A 20,489-nucleotide genomic window follows, 5' to 3' on the forward strand; every position below is an offset into this window, starting at 1 on the left:
AGCCGGGCACTGCCGCGGGCACAGCCGGGGAACAGCCGGGCACACCCGGGGCCACAGCCGGCCGTGCCCGCACGCCCGGGACAGCCGCCCGGCGGGCACAGCTGCTGCCGCAGCGCCCGGGGACAGCGGGACGGGGCAGCAGCTCCGAGTCCCGCTCCGAGCAGCGCCGGCCGCGGCCACTCACCGGAGAGCTCGTCCGGCTCCAGCCCGGTCTCGGTGTCCAGCCCGCAGATGACGAAGTAGTCGGCGAAGCGGCCGGGTGCCGAGGAGCCGCCGCCGCTCATGCTGCCTCCCGGGGGGAGCGCGGGGCTCAGCGGGAGCGGGGCCGGCCGGGAGCGGGGCCGGGCTCGGGAGCCGCTCCCGCCGCCTCCATGGCGGCGCGGGGCGGGCGGCGCCGCGCGGCATTGTGGGAACGGCCCCCGCTGCTCCCGCGGGGGGGGGCGGCCCGGCCGCGCGCCGCAACGCCACGCGTGCGCCCTGCGCGCGGGGGTGACGTCATGCTGCTGGTGCTGCTCGCGCCGGGGCTGCCTGAGGGGCGGCCGGGGGGGGAGTCACGGCTGTGACACAGTGAGAGCCTCGGAACGGGCTGTGCCCGCTCCACACTCACAGAGCCACGGCGGGTCATCTGCGCCAGCCTCCCCGCTCAAGCAGGGTTATCCCAGAGCACAGGATTGCGTCTGAATGCCTCCAGTGAGGGAGACTCCACACCCTCTCTGGGCAGCCTGCTCCAGCGCGCGGTCATTTAGTTCTTCCTCATGTCCAGGTGGAACTGTGCATCAGTTTCTGCCCGTTGTCTCTCTTTCTATTGTTCAGCACCACCAGTCAGAGCCTGCTCCATCCTCGTGGCACCCTCCCTTCAGATACTGGCAGACATTGATGAGGTCCCCCCTCAGTCTCTCTCCTCAAGGCTGATCAGAATCAATTAGGTTGGAAGAGACCTCTGAGATCATTGAGTCCAATCTATTGTGTCCAGGCCCAATTCCCTCAGCCTTTCCTCACAGGAGAGATTCTCCAGTCCCTTGATCAACGTTGTTGCCTCTCACTGGGCCCGCTCCAGGAGCTCCATGACTCTCCTATACGGAGGAGCCCAGAACCAGACACAGAGGACAGGAAGGCGCTGCTGGGCCCACTTGCTCAGGGCACAGGTCAGTGTGGTGCTGCTCTGAAAGCACCTCTGGGCTTGGGTCCTCCCATCACCTTCAGCTTCGCATTGCCTCTCCCCGGGGGCTGTCATGACTCCACAGCTTTGTGGAGCAGCCCTGCCCTGAAACGGCCCAAGTCACAGAGAGAGATGGTGGGTGCAGAGGAAGTGCTTTGGGGATTGTTTGGTTTTAAGGGGGCTTTCTTTTTCCTATTTGGATTAACATCACAGGCATCTCTTTTAACAATTGGGCTTCTACAGCTGTGTGAAATCTACTCCCCACCCTGGCACAGCGTGGAAAGGAAGACAAGCCAAAGGAAGAATGACCCAAACCATTCTGCTGAAGGACTACTAATGTGCACGCAGGGTCTGTTTTGAGAGTGCTCTTCCCACTGATCATAGAGGCCCTTGGGATGGCCTCATTATTCTAAAATTAGATCTGTAAGTAGTTCCCCTTCCTCTCCTCTCTCAGTTCTCTGTTTGTGGCATTTGCATCAGAATTCTTCCCTATCCTGTAGGGCTTATAAGAGGAGAAATTAAAACTTTGTGTACTTTAAGGATTACAACCAGGTAGTTAAGGTTGCATCCATAATGCTGAATTAATCAGACACCAGTATAATTTAACACTCTACCAAGCATAAGAACCCTCACATATTTCAGTTTTCACTGCCAAGACATACCACATTCTCTGTGGGCACTGGAGACAGCAGCACATCCAAGACTTCACTGCCAGTGGTTTACAGCCTTTTGCAGTACAACTAAGCTCTTCCACCACTGTGCCCAGTGGGGTGTGGGAAGCTTTACCATCCTTCTGGGAAACGGGAACAACTGTAGGAAACACTGATGCTATCAGTAGTCACTTGACTAAGACTGAATTGGTTATCAGTGAATGAAAATGTTGGTTAGATTTGACTGAAGTTCAGTTTTAAACCACTAGTTAACCTGAGGGAAAGATTTCAATAAAGATGGCAGGCTAGGAGCAATATTAGAGTGAAAGGGTCAAGTTATTTCTATAATAAGCACATTTAGATTATGTTGAGTCTGCCTGGTGGTGTGCAGAAGACACAACAGAGAACAGAACTTGCTAAATCTGGTTGCTCTTACTCTGCTATGTTCTCTAGCCATTTTTTGCACATTTTACTTCTCAATCTGCTTTTGATGTGGCAAAGGACAACATATTCAGCACATGGTAAACTTTTTTTGAGTAAGCCTGAACTGTAGTTTAACCCTTACAAACAAAAGTCACATCCCGAGAATCTCCGAAGGCCTTGTAAAAAAGTCTAGGGAAACAGCAGATATTGGCAGGAGCTTTTTTTGTCAAATAAAGAGTAAAATGGGGAAATATAAAAATTGTTCTTACTTGCACTGTAACTGTTCCAGCAATAACCATGTGTTTAGAAGATTTAGAAAATACAGTTAGATGGACCAGTGAGTAAGTAAGCAGAAGATTACCAGAGATACTGTTGAGCAGCAATATTTAAATGCACATGCCTTGATATGCCACAGGGGACAAGAAACGCTTTTAGACTAAGAAACTCAGATTTGCTTAGAATTGCTACAAGAAGGGGACAAGATGAGTGGAATTGCTGAACCAGAACCAACCAAGGGTTATTTAACCAAGAGAGATAAAAGTCACCACAATTATTGCTGTGGAAGGCTCATTCATACTTCATCAGATAAATTCTCTGCATTCCCAGCCAACTTACAGACTCTTAAATCTGTGCATCCAGCAGCTCTACCTGAATACCTAGAGCTTTCTCCTCCCACTTTGTCAATGACTGTCTCTTTTCTATTGTATTTTTTCATCCCTGATTACTTAATTTCTGACATACCCTTGCCTAGTGACCACGAACATCTGTGACGTGTAATTCAAAGGCCAGTAGCTTTAATCTTGAGCAATGTTCCCATTGCAGGAAACACCAAAATATGGCAATTCTTGAAAGCAGGAAACTTTGCAAATGGTTTAGGTGTCCTTGACTAAGGCAACAACACTCTAGATAGACTGCATTACAAATTCTTCAAAGTTTTCTTTATGATGTTGAGAAAAGTCTGTGGAATGGTGAATTCTGTGGAAACTATGACTCTTTAGCCAGAGAATCATAAAGACATTTAGTAAATAGGAAGTGATTTAAAAGATTCATTGCCTTTGGCAAGACTATCAATGCTGATTCAGCTGCTGTTTTCAATGGCAAAGACTGGTACTTTCAAGCTCAAGCCTTAAGTTAAAGAGAAAAAATTCTTTTTAAAATAGTGAAGATGGAAGTTAATGCAAGGATGTCTTGATTATTCCTCATGCCAGTTAAATCACATTTACTTTGCCAGCAATCACAGTCATGATTATTGGAAGAGTTTATTTTATAAGCAGTAAGAAACCACAACAGCAAATTACAGTTTCATTCAGAGAATTGAAAGAGGCTGAAATAGGGTATCTCCTTTTTTTCTGGGCAACTGTTTCCCAAGAAGAGCTAAGCTTGGAAAGGTAATAGAGCTCAAAGCATGAAGAGATTGCCACAGTTGTCAGGGTCCTGATTGCATGAGGCACCTTCTAATGACTCTAATTAGGTTATTTACCCTGGATTCTTTAAGAAAAAAAATCAAATCAGTGACTGTTACCATTGAAGCAATCCTCTCCAGTCTGCAAAACTGGGCACTGAGAACTGGCTGTGACTGCTCATTGGCCATGCATTTGGTGTGACATGGACACAACAGGCTTCTGGCACACAGCCTGCACACTGGATCACCTCTGTGAGGGCACAGATCAGAGCACAGCTGTTACTTCAAGGCATTTAACACTTCTTACGCTCCCAAGCAGCATTGTCCCTCTTCTCCCCAGCTCCCAGAGCCCACACTACTGACTGATACTCAATTTGCCAACAACCAGGACCCCTCCAGGTCCCTTTTTACAGCACTGCTCTCCAGCCTCTCATGCCCCAGTCTGTCTGTACATCCAGGGTTGCCCCATTCCAGGTGCAGAATCCAGCACTTTCCCTTGTTGAACTTCCTGTGGTTGGTGATTGCCCAGTCCTCTCATTTGTCGAGGTCTCTCTGCAGGGCCTCCCTGCCTTCCAGGGAGTCAACAGCTCCTCCCAGCTTGGTGTCCTCTGCAAACTTGCTCAGTATCCCTTCCAGTCCGTGCCCAAGTCCTTTATGAAGATGTTGAAGAGCAGAGGGCCCAAGATGGAGCCCTGTGGAACCCCACTAGTGACAGGTCGGTCACCATTCTGATGTTACCCCATGCACTGTTACCCTCTGTGCTCGGCCCATGAGCCAGCTGCTCACCCACCACACAATGTGTTTATCCAGCTGTGGGCTGGACATTTTGTCCAGAAGGATCCTGTGAGAGACAGTAACAAAAGCTTTACTGAAATCCAAAAAGATTACATCAGCTGGCTTCTCCCTTGGTCAGCTAGGTGGGTTATCTTGTCATAAAAGGAAATCAGGTTCAACAAGCAGGACTTTCCCCTTATGAAGCCATTTTGGCTGTGACCAATGACCATGTTGTTCTCCAGGTGTTTTTCAGTAACTCCCAGAGTAATCTTCTCCATACCGGTCACTGAAGTAAGAATGACAGGCCTGTAGTTTCCATGGTCACCCTTCTTGAATACTGAGGCAACATTAGCCAGCTTCCAGTCAACTGGGACCTCTCCAGATTCCCAAGACCATTCAGAAATCATTGAGAGAGGTCTCACGATGACCAGCCAGCTCTTTGAGTACTCTTGGATGAATCCCATCAGGCTGCATAGACATATAGCAATCCAGCTGGAAAAGCAAATCCTGCACAAGTTCTGGGTTGACTGGGAGTTTGTAATTCTCACAGTCATGAGAAATCAGTTTAACACAGAATAAAGAGTCAAACATAAGAATGATTTAGTGATCTGCTCAAAATACTTCTTCATGACATGGAATTCCTCCAAATACAGTAAACATTGCAAATTCCAGGTTTTGGATACAACTGCTCAGGGCTAGGTTATAAAAGAAAAATCAGGAGTTATGACTGTAACATTAGATCTTAATTACAAGGCAGATTTTAAAAGCTATTTCCCACTGCAGCACTCCCACCCCTCTCCAGAGCCTACTAACCTTTCAAGGCTACGAAGAGATCACTGAAGTCCTACAGCTGTACATGAGCAGAATTCTCTGTGTTTGGAAGACTATCTACAGAAAGGACCTTTTATGAGGCTTTTCATATATACACCAGTCACTGAATTAGCTCTTGTAATCCAAACCCAGATTCTTCCTTGTGTACTATAAAACAAGGAAATGTGAATTATTACACTAAGTGGAGTATTTTTAAGAACTGGGAGTTATGTTAGTAAACATATTATGCTCTTATATATATTAATTGCCATTATTAAAAGGCCATAACATCTTTCAGTTTGGGTGACCTGGAGCTATAAAGCCACCAGCTGAGAATGACAACTGTCTGTCACTGAAAGACATCAATTGGTCTTAAAAATAGTCAGAGTAACTTTTGCAGAACTCACTCTGGGTCCTGCTCTCCTGTCAAAACTTATTTTTCATTTCCCTCTTAATACTGTGATACTGAAACACACAGTTCACAAACTTCACACTACTTATGATAGAAGGAAAGTTTGTTGTCATTTCAGTCTCCTGGGAGGAAAAAAACATCCACAATTTTGTAATCGTGCAAGAGATTGTCCCACATTATGATAAGTAGTTCATTAAGTATTTGATGGATGGTTTGACTTCTTTCTGGCACTGGCTCTGTAGTGGGTGCCAAGGAATGGACAAGCACTTCTGGGACAGGATCTGTTCACTGTGCCTAAGGATTTTGGTTTGGAGTTTGACTAAACATCTGATTCTTAGTGCTTTAGCTCCCACTACTCCCAGTTATTACTACACTGTCACTACTTACAAGGATAAATGAAAAAATGTGACTAAGAAACCTAAAGAAATCCTGGTTTGTTCCTTTCTACTGTATTTCCAGTGCAAAACTAGAGGTATGAATTTCATTCCTGTATCAACAGCTCTCACAAAAGCTTCTATTACAGTTAGTCCTTACAACTAAAAGTATACCTGCAGGAGCTTCTGGGTGTTTGAGTCCTCAATCAGGTACCTGGCTGAGTGGACTCTGCTGCTTGTTCAGCTTCATCCAGAGTCAACTGCAGTGTGAGGCAAGCAGCATCCCTCAAAGGGAGCAATCCACACTGCATTTTAGTTACTGGGATAAAATCGGGTTAGGACAGAAAATTCTCAGGAACAACACATAAAAATCTTCAGTTACCTAGAAACAAAAAACATGTTTTGACTTTGCATAACAACATCATCCAGTAGCATTTTAAAGAAAGACTTCTCATTTTTAAACTTTTACTTCTTCTGTCTTACCCTTTCAAGACAAGGGGGAAAAAGCATTTCATAAACTGGACTTGACAGAATATTAGAGGAAGGTGAATGAAGGTGAAATAAGTCTGGCACAGGGGCCTTCCATCAGGGATTAATGCAAATAAAAAAAAGCAAATTATGCAAATAGTTTTATTTGAGGTGTTAAAACAAATTATATCCAGTTGCCTTCCAGTGCAAACCAGAAGGACTTTTCAAATTTACTGTTATATATAAGAAATCAATTTGAGAGAGGAAAGGAAGTCAAGTTTACCTACTTATTTTGAAATAAAGGGAGAAACAGAATTAATCTCATTTACAGATGTTATCAGCTCAGTTTAATTTTTAATCAGTCATTAAAAACACCATTTAGGAAGAACACACCCCTTTTAAACAGGTTAATAAAAAACTAAACTTAGTGGGAAGTTCAGCATGTTTTATGATACTCAAAAAATACAGTGTTTCATATTTTATATAATAGCTTTATTATCAAATAGCAAGAGACACTTAGTAATGATGTCATGCAGGTATCACAAAAAATTCCAGAAGATAAACAGGTCACCTAACAGCTCAAAATCCCTTGCGATTAAAAAACAAAGCTACATCTTTCTGATTTCCTGGTAAGTTTCATGGTAGCCACTGGTTTTTTTGTCAAAATGTTATGGCTATCTCTTGGATCACTTGCTGGATTCCCTACAGGACAGAGTAGGCTAGTACAGTATTCCACAGCACAGTGCTTTCCTTTGCCTTTTTCACAAGGCCTTACTCTTCACAACCTTCAGAAGTCTTCACGGAGTAGGAAACCACTTCAGGCTGTTGGCAGCTGAAGATAAACATGGAAGGGACAGATTAAAAAAATGCTAAGGTTTTGAAAAAATAAAGAACCTTATTTCCAACCTTTTTAAGGTTTTAAGGCTTTTAAGTCATTGTGATGGGAACCCAGTCTTATGGCTCAAACACAGGTTTTGAGTAACAAAGCCCGATCCCATCTACACAGTGAAAACAGAACTCAGTGAAAAAGTCAAGTGATAGCATAGTTAGATTGAAACATATCTCAGTTCCTTCTTTAGTATCAAGGTTCCACCAAAACATTGGCTTTACACAGCATAGAAGGGATTTTACAACAGCATCTGTTATTGACCAGAAATTTAGACAAAAGCCACTGGACAGTAAGTAGTAGGTAATTTATTCTAAGAGTTCATCTGCATGAAAAATTAACTATGCAGAAAGGTAGGCTGTAAATCTACAGCAGCTTCATACTCAGTAGTCCAGGGGACACTTCCTCACACGGCTAAATTCACACTCAGGTTTACTACGGAATAAATCCCTTAGGCAGAGGAACTCTGGAGATTAGAACAGCAGCAATAAAAGTAATCACTGTTCAGTTTTAAATGCCAAAGTACACTTTAAGAGTAAATTCTATATAACAAAGTAATTGCTAAAGCTGAATGATCTTACAATAGATTTTCAAACAGAACTGATATGAATTCCTTAGGTAAAAAATACCATTTACTGTGCAGCCCATATTTAAATAAAAGACAAATAGTGTATCGATAGTATTTACTATATATTTACAGGTAATACTGTGATGAAAGAGTCAATTAACATTATGTTACAAAATTAATAAACCCATTTAAAGGTACCAGTACCTTTTACATTATCACATTTATGGAACTGTTCTCTTACATCTCAAAGATCTATGATATGATCATGAGTTAACACGAGGACCCAGACAAACCCTGGAACTGGAGCACATGCTGATGTGTTGACTCCCATTTCAGCAAGACACTGCAGGGGCACCAACTTAAAGCATGTCCACAGCACTGGTTTCAGTGGGGTAAAACTTCAGTGCACTCCCCAGTTCCTCACTGGTCAGGGCCTCGTTTCATGGGATTCCACTGACAATACAACAAACTACAACAGCTGGAAGCACAGAGGGAGAGGTATCATATACCTTAGACATATTTCTCCTGAAGGTGAACCAGAGCTGGTTGCCCATTGCCAGTTACTGAGTTAGCAGACAATGGAACCCTCCTTTCATTTTTATATACACTGACACCAGAGCCTTCTGTCACATGGTGCTTTGAACATTATTTGGGATCAGCTACCTAACAGGAACTGCACCAGTTTGTGTACCTGACATTTCTTCTAGCTAATCAAGCTGCAATGAAGAATTTTATATTCTTTACATATTGCTTGAGAAATGGTAATATTACACTGCTTAAGCATTTTTAAGTCACTTGAGAACTGAAAGTTTTATATAACCATATGATCACTTTAAATTGGCAGGATAAATCTATGCAAGTGAAATATTGGCAAAATAATCAACATGAAAAAATTAGAATCAGAACTTAAGAATCATCAGCCAGCCAAGATAAAAATTCTAAGCTGCTCTCTCCCTTCCTATATCCTCTCCCAGAATAAAACTTAACAGAGGACATGAGGGAATGATGTGACACTTCACCTTGTTAATCCAGTTAGTAAAGCAGATGTAGGTTCAAGTATTTAATTCCACACAGCGCTAATAAATAGAAGTAAACAAACAGGATGAGAATAACATTGTAGTTAAAGTACTGCAAAGAACCTTTGTTTCTGATTGAGCACCGTTCTTATATTGTTATTTTGAAACTCCCAAAGGCAAAAAAGAAGGGAAATATTGTTAGTGAGAAATGCTCTCAGACCAGATCACATGCAAGCCTACAGAGGATGTTACAGAGTTGGACTGAGTAAGGTTTTCTTCCTGCAAGTGCTAGAAAGCATCAGCACATTACAATTTTTGCTCTGCATATAACTAGAGCAAGAGGTCACATCTATGTTTTCACTTCCCTCATCCTGAGAGCCACACACACACACACCCTCCTGAAGTAAAACACTGATGGTTTGGTTACAAAATTATATGCAGTACATTTCTGAACACAGTTCCTTCAGTTCAAGGCCATGTGTTCATTTAAAGACATTCTTATCAATTACAAGCCTCCTCTTTAATTGCTTAAGATCCAATAGAAAAGCAAATATACAAATATCAGAAGTGCTGATCCTGAGATGAAGTATGGGAAATTGTGGTCCAGTTTGATCTTTATTCAAACTTCTGTTTCAGTTTCTTCTGGAAGAGAGCTGGTAGGATGGAGAGGATGGCTAGAAACATGAGAACAAAAACAGAGTTCCAGGAAACAGCTTCCCCTGCTGTTGTGAGCTGGTACAGCGTTGTTCCTGCCTTAATGGCTACAAAAGACGGTGGTGCAACACCTGGAGAGGGGAAAGGATGAAAAACAACTTGTTAGGGTAAAAAAAATCCCATAAATTAGTCATCCAACTTCTAACACCAAAAGTTAGAGATTTTTGTCACCGTGTACTTTTTTCCTTTTTTTTTTTTTTAAGAGGGCTGTAAATACAGAATTCAAAGACAAAAAAACCCTTATCAAAAGAACTGGTTTTACACCATTCTTAATATTTCTTAAAGCAAACTCAAACACAAGTCTAAGAAAGTCATCTCCGCTCTTTAGACTCTGCAGATTGCAGGTTGTCTATTTACAAACTGATTTTATTTAAGTTCATAAAGGCAACATATGGATTGTTTCCTAACCAGATTAAAAAGTGTTTGCAAAAATATGCCAATTAAAAACCCTAAAGTGTCTAGCACTACATTAATTAAATTATTAATTCACTCCTCAGAAGACATGTTTTAATGGACAACACGGAGTGGGAAGGTGAGAAACAATGCTTCACCATATACATCCTCACACAACTATGCTGGGCCCAAAATAGGAGTATGTAATTGTTCACAAGTATTACAGTCATGGGGCAGAGCAAAAAGTTACTAATAAAGTGTTCATGTAATGTATGTTTCCTTAGGCAAGTAATTAAGCCTCGGCTCATTACCTCTCATCCAGGACACCAGAACAGTCCTGACTACTAAAATCTTTTGACGCCATAAGCTCCACACATAGAAACAACATTCTCGTGGGATCTTTCAGCTATCTGGTAGGTGTGATCCCAGCTGAATAACACATACAGGGAGAGGCCAATCGTGCCCCTTCTTCTGGCCACCCAAAACTGTGGCTCACAAGCCACAATTCTTACCTAGGAAAGTGCCAATGAAAAACACTTTCAATGGCACGTTGATTACAGGAGATGTTATATTGATAAACCAATTGGGAAGAAAAGGTGTTATCCTCAAAAATATTATGTAGTTAATGAGGTGCTCTCTGTGTCGTTCAACCTGCCAAAACAAAAACAACAACAAAATCATTAGTAAAAAAAATTCCTGCCTTGAAAATACAAAACAATTTTACTACCAGAGGTTTGTTGGGGGCGTCGTATCTTTTGTACACATTTTGTACACATTTTGTACATTGACGAGTTGCAAACATAAAAAGCAGTTAAACAATGTATGAGGGGAAGAGTCACCAGTGAATCACCTGTAAATAGAATCAGTCTGGAAGTACCTGTCTGTGGCAGAGCATGGTGGTGATGTGTCTCAGTCACCCAACTCAAGCAGCAAGCGAATCATTGAGGGGCAGCAGCTGCCTTACCCAATTCAGCACAGCTCCCTCTGCCTAACTGTAGCCCAACCAACCCAGCCAGCCTGTAACTCCAATCCTAAAGCTTGTGCAGGAATTACCAATGAAGTTTGTTCCTCAACCCATTCCATCCTAACTCAGGACCCAACCTGAAACACTGCTGTATTCCTCACTCGAAGCTTACCCAGGTCATGGCTCTGAACTTCATCAGGTTCAACTGTGCTGCCAGCACAGCTGCAAAGCCTGTCTGCCCCTATGTTCAAATGCCCAGCATTACCCAGGAGCAAGGACAACAGCTCCAACTCAGGTGTAGCCCAGCTCCTTACACCAGTGCTACAACAAGGCCTCTTCTGCCAGCCTGGCTTTAGCAAATCAGCTCTTTTAAACAAGTAGTGTAACCTCAAACCAAGTTACCAGGATAGCAAAGCATCCTCCACTTCTGGCCTATCCTGGCAGACCTTCACTAAGCTTAAGCCCAAACGTGGTCATCTGGCCCCAGACAGTGGAAATCAAACCTGGTCTGATTGCAGTTCCATCTGAAATCTCACATAGCAACTCACCCCAGTCACAACCCTGTTCTTCAGCTTTAGCCAAATTTAGATTTAACTGTAACACCAAAATCAGGAGACCTGCTACTGTTCAGTAATAACACTGTGGGATTTTTAAACGTTATTGAAGGATAAATATTTAAATATTGATCAATGCTGCACATAAAATGGCTTAGCCCTCAATATGCAAGGATGATACAGTCCTATTAACCTGGAAACAGTGAGATATGAGCTGAACATGTAATTTAAAATCATAATTATTTCTACTAATGGAAATAGGAACCATTTGCTACTCAGAGTGGCCTCAAGATTATACTGCAATATAATCTTGATCTTAAAATTCTGAAACTTGGGTCAAGAGTCAAAACACTATTGTATTATTTATTGAGGTCAATTGCGGCAGACAGCTCCATATCTTATCTAATGAGGACAAGTTTAAAGTATTCTTATGTGATTCAAAAAATCCTGAACAGAGTACAGTAGTAAGTTGTGCTTCATGCTTCCAAAAAAAAAAAAAAAAAAAAAAAAAAAAAGAATTTGTTTGAACGTGTTTCAGAGTATCAAAGAAAGAGACAAAAGGTCAAGTACAAATCACACACTGTATTTCAAACTCTTTAGCTTCCTCTCACAATTAAGGCTTGCTGCAAATAATGTTACCAGATACTGTAACAGAAAGTTTCTACATGCTCCAGCTACAATAACATCTTCAAATTAAGGTTTTGCAATCAGACATACAGCTACAGGTTCTCCTGCCCTACAAAAACACAAGCCCAGCTTTCATTAGTCCTGATGGTTAGAGCAATTACTTGGCATTACCTGAAACTGGAGAGGTTTCCTATTGACACCAGCTAAAACAGAGGGTGGTCAATTAAAAACTCTTCCTAGGTAAGAACAACTTTCTCATGGGAAATACCATAAAATCAAGAATACTCCCCACTGTTAAAAAACACACAGAGAAAGTAACTACATACTCTCAGAGTGGTGTCAGAATCCCTTCTTTATAACTAGATACATGTGCACAAGCCCTCCGAGATTTCCATGCTATTCCATTATACATTTTGCATCAAACTCCAGCACCTCAAGAAGCCTTACCTGTTCTGACCATTTCACTGCTTTTTCTGTTAAATATCTGTATACAACAGGACGCCCCACTAGGTATGAAAGCATATAGCAAAATGAAGCTCCAAGTCCTGAGCACTGAAAAAAAGAAAAGAGACAACAAATGAGCAGAAACTCTAATTAATCTCAGCCTTGCATCCCTATTAACTACACCGGGGGCTAGAGCCTGTTTCCATGCAGCCCTCCATCAGTATGTACATGCTCCCTAAGAACGCTGTTGAGCCAAGACAGTTCCCTTATTTCCAAAGGCATTCAGATCAACCTTAACATTCCAAGTAGACAACTTTGATTATCTATCAGTTTACACTGAGTGCTTCTGCAGTTTTTAGATTCTGAACAGTAAAAGCTCTGCAAATAAGGGGCACAATGGCATTAAAGAGATTCAAACTTGAAAATTCAGCCACGTGGCCCTCCCTATCTACTCAATCACCCATCTCAATACTAAGGCACATTACTGTGTGCACAGTAATGCACAACTGCATCTTGTGCACATCTTTTTTGAAGCTTGTCAGTAACACACATTCTTAAATTAAGCTTCTTGCACATTTAAGCCATTTAAATTTAAAAACAGATGCATTTCGCAGTGCAATAATAAAACCGCAATAATTGTGTTCTGAAATTACAACTGGGTTCTGGCAGATGCTAAACAAATTTAGAGTAAAGGAAACTGGCTGATTCACACACAAATGCCTTGGTTATTAGAAAACTTGGAGAAACAGCTCAGTGTTTTGGATCCTCACCCTATGCTACAGTGAATTTTGTGGGTAACACCGTTCTCACAGCCGAGCTAAACGAGAACTCATTTGTTCACCAGAAACTGAGGTATATCCCTGTTTTGCTCAGACTCTGATCATTTCCAACAGGAAACTGCTCACATGCTTGGCTGTATTCCAAAGAGATAGAAATACATGCCCTCACAAACTATCTTCCATACTTACCAAACAAACAAGAAATAAGGCCAGCGGAAAGGGGTAAAGAAACCCTGACAGGATACTGAGGAATATAGACCCAGGAATAGCAAATGTTTGCAAGCTGAATGCATCTTAGTCAAGGAGAAAAACATTGTTAAAAAGCTATCCGCTTCTTAGTTTTCCAAGCATTCAAGACACATGTTACAATTTTGATAAACAGGCGCAGCCTCTCAAGATCCCTACTGCAACATACATTTGTGGAGTGGCACAAGAACAGAGCAACAAGGGGTAGATTCGTCATTATATAAACAAAAAGTAAGTCACTACATAAAAGCTGACTATATTTTTCTCTCCATCTGTGCTACAACTGACACTGGGGACTTATTGGGACTTCCAGGAAACACATTCTTCTGATTTTACATTGTTGACTACAGATACGCGGTTTCAGATATTCACTCTGACAAGTTCACAGGACTGTCCAAGCCCATAACTACAGGTTTCATGGAAGACTGAAATGTAAGAAGGCAGCTGCTTCCCTAGAGGTAGGCATGGTGTAATCTCTAGTTCCAGTACACGATCACTAATTTCAGTCACAGTTTTCAAAAAGGCAACAATTAAGTTTCTGCAGTATAAACAAATAGGCTGTTGAGCTTAAGGCTTGTTAGGCACACTTGAGACTATGAAGTATTGCCTACTTCAGATAGAAAAGTTAAAGCAAAAAAACATCTGCACACTACTTCATCTGAGTCGAACTGGCCTAAATATTAAAAAGCCAAATAATCATCCTAAGTCCATTACAACCAGTACAGCTTCTGCTAAGCAAGTGTCAAGGTTCGGAGATAACTGGAACACGCCTGTCAGTGGATCACAGTCTACTGCTGAGACAGTGAATGTCGCCACATCAGCTGCTACAGTAGCCCAATAAACAGCCAATTCTATTCTACTTCTTGTTAATATATAAACTAACGTTTTAATTTTCTTCCTAAACCTATTATTGGTGAAATACACTTTAAAAGAATAAGATAAAAGATAATCACTGATGGCACATTCAGTGCTGACTTTTCTGGGTTATGAAAGCCTTCTGCATGAGAACTGAAACAAACCTCTTATACAGCTTTTTAAGTTATTAACCTTTAGTTAAGTGTTCCAGTTAAGACTGTGTTTAATGATTAATTAATATATTCAGCACTCAGGAAAAAGAAGTTGACATAGAACACAGGTAGCCTTTGTGTCCCCCTGGACAGAAAGTACTTCAGAAATCCAGCTCCCTCTAAGAGGAAACAGAGATTTGGTTTTCCAAATGTGGGCACTGCAGAGACGAAAGACAGCTCAATGCACTTTCCTTCAGAAATGCTGTTAAATACTCTGTAAATTACCCTCATATGGCACTTTTGAATGTCTCAAGGAAAAGCAGTGCAACAGTCTCAGTTTTCTTATAGAATCACAGTAATTTCTAACTCAAAATTCAGTTTGCAATTTATAAAGTTAGCATAGCACTAAAATGAATCAAGCCTAATACCATAGATAAAAATACTGTCCATACCAGACACAGTAAAGGTGAAGCTGCATCCCCAGCAGCATTTACATATATGCATACATCAATTTCTTTCTACACAACCCTTTCTTATAGTCTTAAAAATATATTGGAACAGTCAATAAAAGTTTTTAAGTTCAAAGATTTTAAAATACTCGTGTTTATTCATAAACACTCCCAGGTATGTTCAACTTTTTCATCCATGATCAAGAATTTATAAATTTGTATTTTTCATTTAGTGTTTCAGAGAAATATGGCTACATCAAAACTGCCCTTTATGTCAGAAAAAGGATACAAAACATATGTGGCAAAATAAGCCACTAACACTTGAACATAAAACGTGTCCTTATATTTGGACAGGACTTTTCCCAAGGCCTTTGCATCATCCATATCTCTAGGAACCTTTATACATTCTCTTTCTTCTCTGGAGAGATAAAAAAAAAGAAAAGCAGGAATGATGGAAATATAATCAAACAATACAGTACAATTACTTTTGAATACGGAGATAATTAGATACACTTCATCAGTAAACTACAGCCTCAGCAAACCAACCATTATTATTGCTGTGATAGTGTTCTCAGATGAACACTTATTATTTACAGTTCGGTTTATATTAGAAAATCCCCAATTTTAGGTATTTGCAACCCTTTTTTTTAATTCAGTACAATCATCTGCTTCTTTTCTAGGATTTTTTTTCTTACCAAGTACTGATCAAAAAGAAATAATTACACAAACCAAACCTTGGCAACTGAAAGCACTCAACACTTCAGCCAAAACCAAACATAGCTGCCTCAGTGCTGGGGTCATAACATTTGAAGTGCAGCAAGAGAGGCTGAACTTCACCTCACAAATAAATAAAGCTTTCAGGGCCAAATCTCATGTCACATCTTAACCCTGGGCAGCACAGTTGAGTGTCTTCGCTCCCTCCATATCACACTTAAGGATTGGGCTGTTGCAAACTGAACTTGCTGAGCAACTTAATCAGATATAAAATTAACTACTAAAGGGGAAAAGAAAGTTCTCAGGCGAGCAGGCTTCCATCCTGTCAACCTGCCTACCTTTCCAACACAAGGAGCAGGTGACACAAAAGAAGAAAAAGAGAACGTGAAGCTTAGCTAAGAAGGATTTCCCCTTTTGGGGCCAGCCTCCAGTTTTACCAGTGTACAAGGAATTTTGAAGTGAACCCAGCCCTAACCAAACATGTTCTGGCTCTCAGCTGAAGAAGGTTAAGAACACAGTCAATTAACACTGCTGATGTGATGGGGGTAACACTTCACAGTATCACAGCTGTGCAACAGAACCCCGGGTCACGTACAACTCTCTTTACCCAGATCCTACTGGTCAGTATTTCAGTATTAAGCTCTGTATCCTGACATTGTAAGTTATAAACTCTAATTTATTTTAGGTTATGTCTATAATTAACCCATGTGAGTAAAATTCATTTAACTCCATGCAGGCTTCTCTAAAATTTGATACTGAAAATCAAACACATTAAGAAATTAGTATTTCCTGACACACTTACTCACTAAGTTGTGGGAAATTTTTATATACCAGGAACATAAGGAAAGCAGCTGATAAGAATATGGAGACCAAAATAAGAAGTGATGTCCGAGCCGATCCACCTTCTGCAAGAGCTTTCCCTGAAATTAAACATAAAACAAAGTTAGAAAAAAACCCCACCACTACCAAAACAAAACAACAAAAAGCAATCCCTCACATCTTACAACAGATTTCAGACTTACACTTTAAGGGAATATTAAAAGTAATCCCTCTGTGGGCATAATATTCCCACAAATGCTTTCGGTAACGTACATAGCTCACATTCCCTGAAAGCTTTCAAACAAATTCTTACACTGGCAAACATCCCATAGAAGTCAACTTCTGTGATCCATAATAATTTAAGCATCAATTAATAAATACATTTCTAAAGAGAAAAACGGAGCAAAACGACATAAGCCATACATATTTTTCCTTTTTGCCAGAAATCTTCTGCCAGTCTAATTAAGTAGAGATTTAACTTGAAGTTAAATTTTCAGTATGTACAACACAACTTTGAAACCTGCTCATTAACAAATCTGGGGTTTTCCCCCTCCAATGAGAAGCTACCAGGCACAGCCACTGGCCAGTTAGGTGATACACACTCACCAGGAGGAAACACGTAAACACACACACCAGCCTGCAATACAAAGATTACAGTTCCTAGACTCGGGAATTACATAGAAAAGGACTTCCCTTGTATATACCTGTATAAATTTTTATTAGCCTTTAAATTCTTGTGTAAGGGAAGCAACAGGAGTGCCGTGACACAATTACATTTTAGGCCTGTACTTTAGATTTTTATTAAAATGACCACATATGTGCAATACACTGTTTAAAACAAATGCAGTTATACATATGAAGAATTTTAAACTAAAATAAACATTAAGAACCCTCTGCACCCACTCTAGGGTGTGTATGTGTGTGGGTATTAAAACACTCTCTCCTCAGGCACTTTGAGGGTTGCACAGCTTCACACCGAGGGTCACCTGAACAGCACACAAAGAGCCAAGGCTGGTTTTCCTCACTGGCACAACCACAACGCCAACACACAACACTCAAACGGGTCAAGCTGTTGTGAAACGCAGAAAGAGCATGACAAAACCCACAGAGCCGGCTGGGCGAGCTGACAATTGTATGGGCCTTAAGGTTTTTTAGGTTTGAGGTCAGCACGACCCTGCAGGTGCACGCTGGGTCAGTGTGATCCCACAGGTGTGTGCTGGGTCAGCCTAGGCCAAAGGCAGCATCCATGAACCACGTACACAGAATCCCAGAATGGGTCAGACTGGGAGGGACCACAGGGGGTCACCTGGTCCAACCTCCCTGCACGGGCAGGGTCATCCCGGAGCACATGGCACAGGGTGGCGTCCAGAGAGCTCTTGAGCATCTCCAGCCAGGGAGACTCCACAGCCCCTCTGGACAGCCTGTTCCAGTGCGCTGCGACTGTGGCTATTCTGACACGACCTTCTCCAAGGAGCAAAATAAACAAATAAATAGATAAATAAATAAGCAACTTGGCGGAAAAAAGGAAAACACAGCCAACTGTGCTTTCTGCCACTTCCACTTTCTGTACTTCAGCCGTTCCGGTTGTGGAATAACACACACGCACAAACCCACGCGTGTTCCCTCACGCAGGGGAGGAGGCAAAGGGGCTGGTGCCCCATCCCAGCACCGGCGGGGCGGGACCCGCCTCACCCCACAGGCTCCGTGAGGGGCCGCGCCCGCCCTCCCGCCCCGGAGCCCGCGCGGGACGGGGCCGTGTCCGGGCACCGACGGGCACCGAGAGCCGCACCGGGGCCCGGGCCCGTCCCCGTCCCGCTGCCAGGGCGAGGTCACCGCCGCTCCCGCCGCCCCGAGCCCCCGGCACCTTCCAGAAGCTGCCGCTGGTGCCTGGCGCTCTCCGCCGCCTGGCAAGGCCCGCGCTCCGCCGCCCTCCGCTGCGCCATGGCTCCGCGACACCCCGCGGCCCGGCCAGTCAGCACCGGGACAGGCCTCGGCGGCACCGGGAGCCGCGGGGAGCAGGAGGCGGGACGGGCCGCACGGTGAGCCGCGGGCAGGAGGAGCAGCGGGAGGAGGGACCGGCCGCTCCTCCCCTCCTCTCCTCACCCCACCGGGTCGCGGCCGCGCTCCCGCCCCCGCCGCCGCACGGCGCATGCGCTTTTCTCGGGGCATTACGGCCTTGCTGTGAGATACGGGAGCACGTGTTGGGCTTCACGTCCTTGAAATGCCGTGGCGGCTTAGTGGCGGTAATTACGGTAACTCCGCTTTGTGGGCGTGCCCGTGTAGGTATATACGGTAACGGAGTGCGCTCAATAGTTGTAATTACGGTGCGGGCGGCTCAGGCTGCACTTAAGTCCCATAAATCACAGAATCAATTAGGATGGAAAACGCCTCTGAGATCATCGAGTCCAACCTCTGACTGATCACCATCCCGTCAACTACACTGTGGCACTAAGTACCACGTCCAGTCTTTCCTTAAACACCTCCAGGGATGGTGACTCCACAGCCTCCCCTGAGCAGACCGTTCCAATGTCTGATTACCCTTTCTATGAAGAAATTCCTCCTGACGTTCAGCATAAACCTCCCATGACACAGATAGAGGTTATGTCCTCTCATCCTGTCACTAGCTGCTGGTAGAAGAGGCCGATCCAAACCTGGCTACAACCTGCTTTCGGGGATTCCCCTCAGCCTCCTTTACTCCCGGCTAAACACCCCCAGCTCCCTCAGCCGCTCCTCGCAGGACGTGTGCTCCAGATCCTTCACCAGCTCTGTTGCCCTTCTCTGGACTCGCTCCAGCGCAATCGTGCCAGAAGGCATCGGGATAAAATCCGTCTGGGAGCCTGTTTTCCCCCGGTAATGTCTTTACACCTGCGAAGCGGGGCCGGAGCTCCCCTCAGAGAGCGGGAAGCGGGAGCCCCTGGGCGGCTCTGGCTCTGGCGCTGGGACAGTGTGGGCTTTGAGGAAAAGGAATAACCTTGTTTGATTCTCACGGTTAGGCTTTTAGGTTTTCAAGTCGGTTTGTTCATCTCTTCTAAAGAAAGCTTCTTTTCTGTCAAGAAGGAGAACTCCAGCAGCCCCAGGATTTTCCTCAGGTCTCTTCCCGTCAGTAAGAAGTTTTGAAATCCCGCTGAAAAGCCAGAGGGTTGTTTCCCAGTGTTTACAGATTCCTTGGCGTTCAGGCTGAATTTGACCTCAAAGCACCTCTTCCTCGTGCAGTCTTCTGGCAGTTGAAGATCCCTGAACCTTCCAACTCCCCGGCCAGCACAGAGTGTTACAGGAGCAGTTCTCCAGGGAGAGCACTGGAACTGTGCGGACAACACGCATTGCGTAAGGCTGAGGGAGGCTGTGTCACCCTCTCCTTCCTTTTCCAGCCCTGTCCGCTTATAAATCTCCAGCCCTTCCTCAAAGTCTTCTTCTAGAAGGAAAACTCTCATGGTAGAGCTGGACACTCAGATTTAACTTCAGTCTCATTTATCTGATTCTCATCTGTGACTACCTTTATACCGTGGCTTAACATCTCTCTTAAAATTTCTCATACGGGATACAACAGATAAGTAATTTCATAGCAGCAGTATAAAATTATATATTTTATTCCCTGAAATCACAAATCATTTCAAAGCAGTGAGGAAGATGCAGTTCAGACCTCAGCAGACCTCTTAAAAGCGTTGCTTTCTTACTACATGTACAAAACCCGCTGGGTTTACAGTGCAAGTGTCTACAGGAAGTTGATGATTCATTTCAGATCTAAATAGTCTAATATGCTATTACACAAGTACAGCCCCTGCCAAATGCAGTGGGAGGAAATAATCCAAACTATAAATTGTGATCAGATTACACATA

The 20,489-nt window shown here is 43.2% G+C and overlaps 2 protein-coding genes across 6 annotated transcripts in view; both read right to left on the reverse strand.

Moving 5' to 3' along the window:
* The window catches only part of DENND5A (DENN domain containing 5A), a 67,575-nt gene extending 67,199 nt beyond the window's left edge, over positions 1-376 (reverse strand). For all 5 annotated transcript variants that reach the window (XM_050335958.1, XM_050335956.1, XM_050335957.1 and 2 more), the window contains exon 1: positions 185-376. In XM_050335958.1, coding sequence (XP_050191915.1) covers positions 185-284 — 100 coding nt within the window. In that variant the 5' untranslated portion in view covers positions 285-376. The remainder of the gene's footprint in view (positions 1-184) is intronic.
* A 6,420-nt stretch (positions 377-6,796) lies between these two features.
* On the reverse strand, positions 6,797-18,727 carry TMEM41B (transmembrane protein 41B). The gene is made up of 7 exons (XM_050335969.1): positions 18,517-18,727; positions 16,636-16,753; positions 15,409-15,537; positions 13,607-13,700; positions 12,642-12,746; positions 10,562-10,700; positions 6,797-9,727 (listed from the first exon to the last, which is right to left on the reverse strand). The coding sequence occupies exons 1-7, from the start codon at positions 18,593-18,595 to the stop codon at positions 9,558-9,560; spliced, it is 834 nt and encodes a 277-aa protein (XP_050191926.1). The 5' UTR covers positions 18,596-18,727; the 3' UTR covers positions 6,797-9,557.
* Between the last annotated feature and the right edge of the window lie 1,762 nt (positions 18,728-20,489).

This window comes from Myiozetetes cayanensis, unplaced genomic scaffold (genome assembly GCF_022539395.1).
Source record: "Myiozetetes cayanensis isolate MyiCay16 unplaced genomic scaffold, myiCay2020 scf6-25, whole genome shotgun sequence".
NCBI classification, from domain to species: domain Eukaryota; kingdom Metazoa; phylum Chordata; class Aves; order Passeriformes; family Tyrannidae; genus Myiozetetes; species Myiozetetes cayanensis.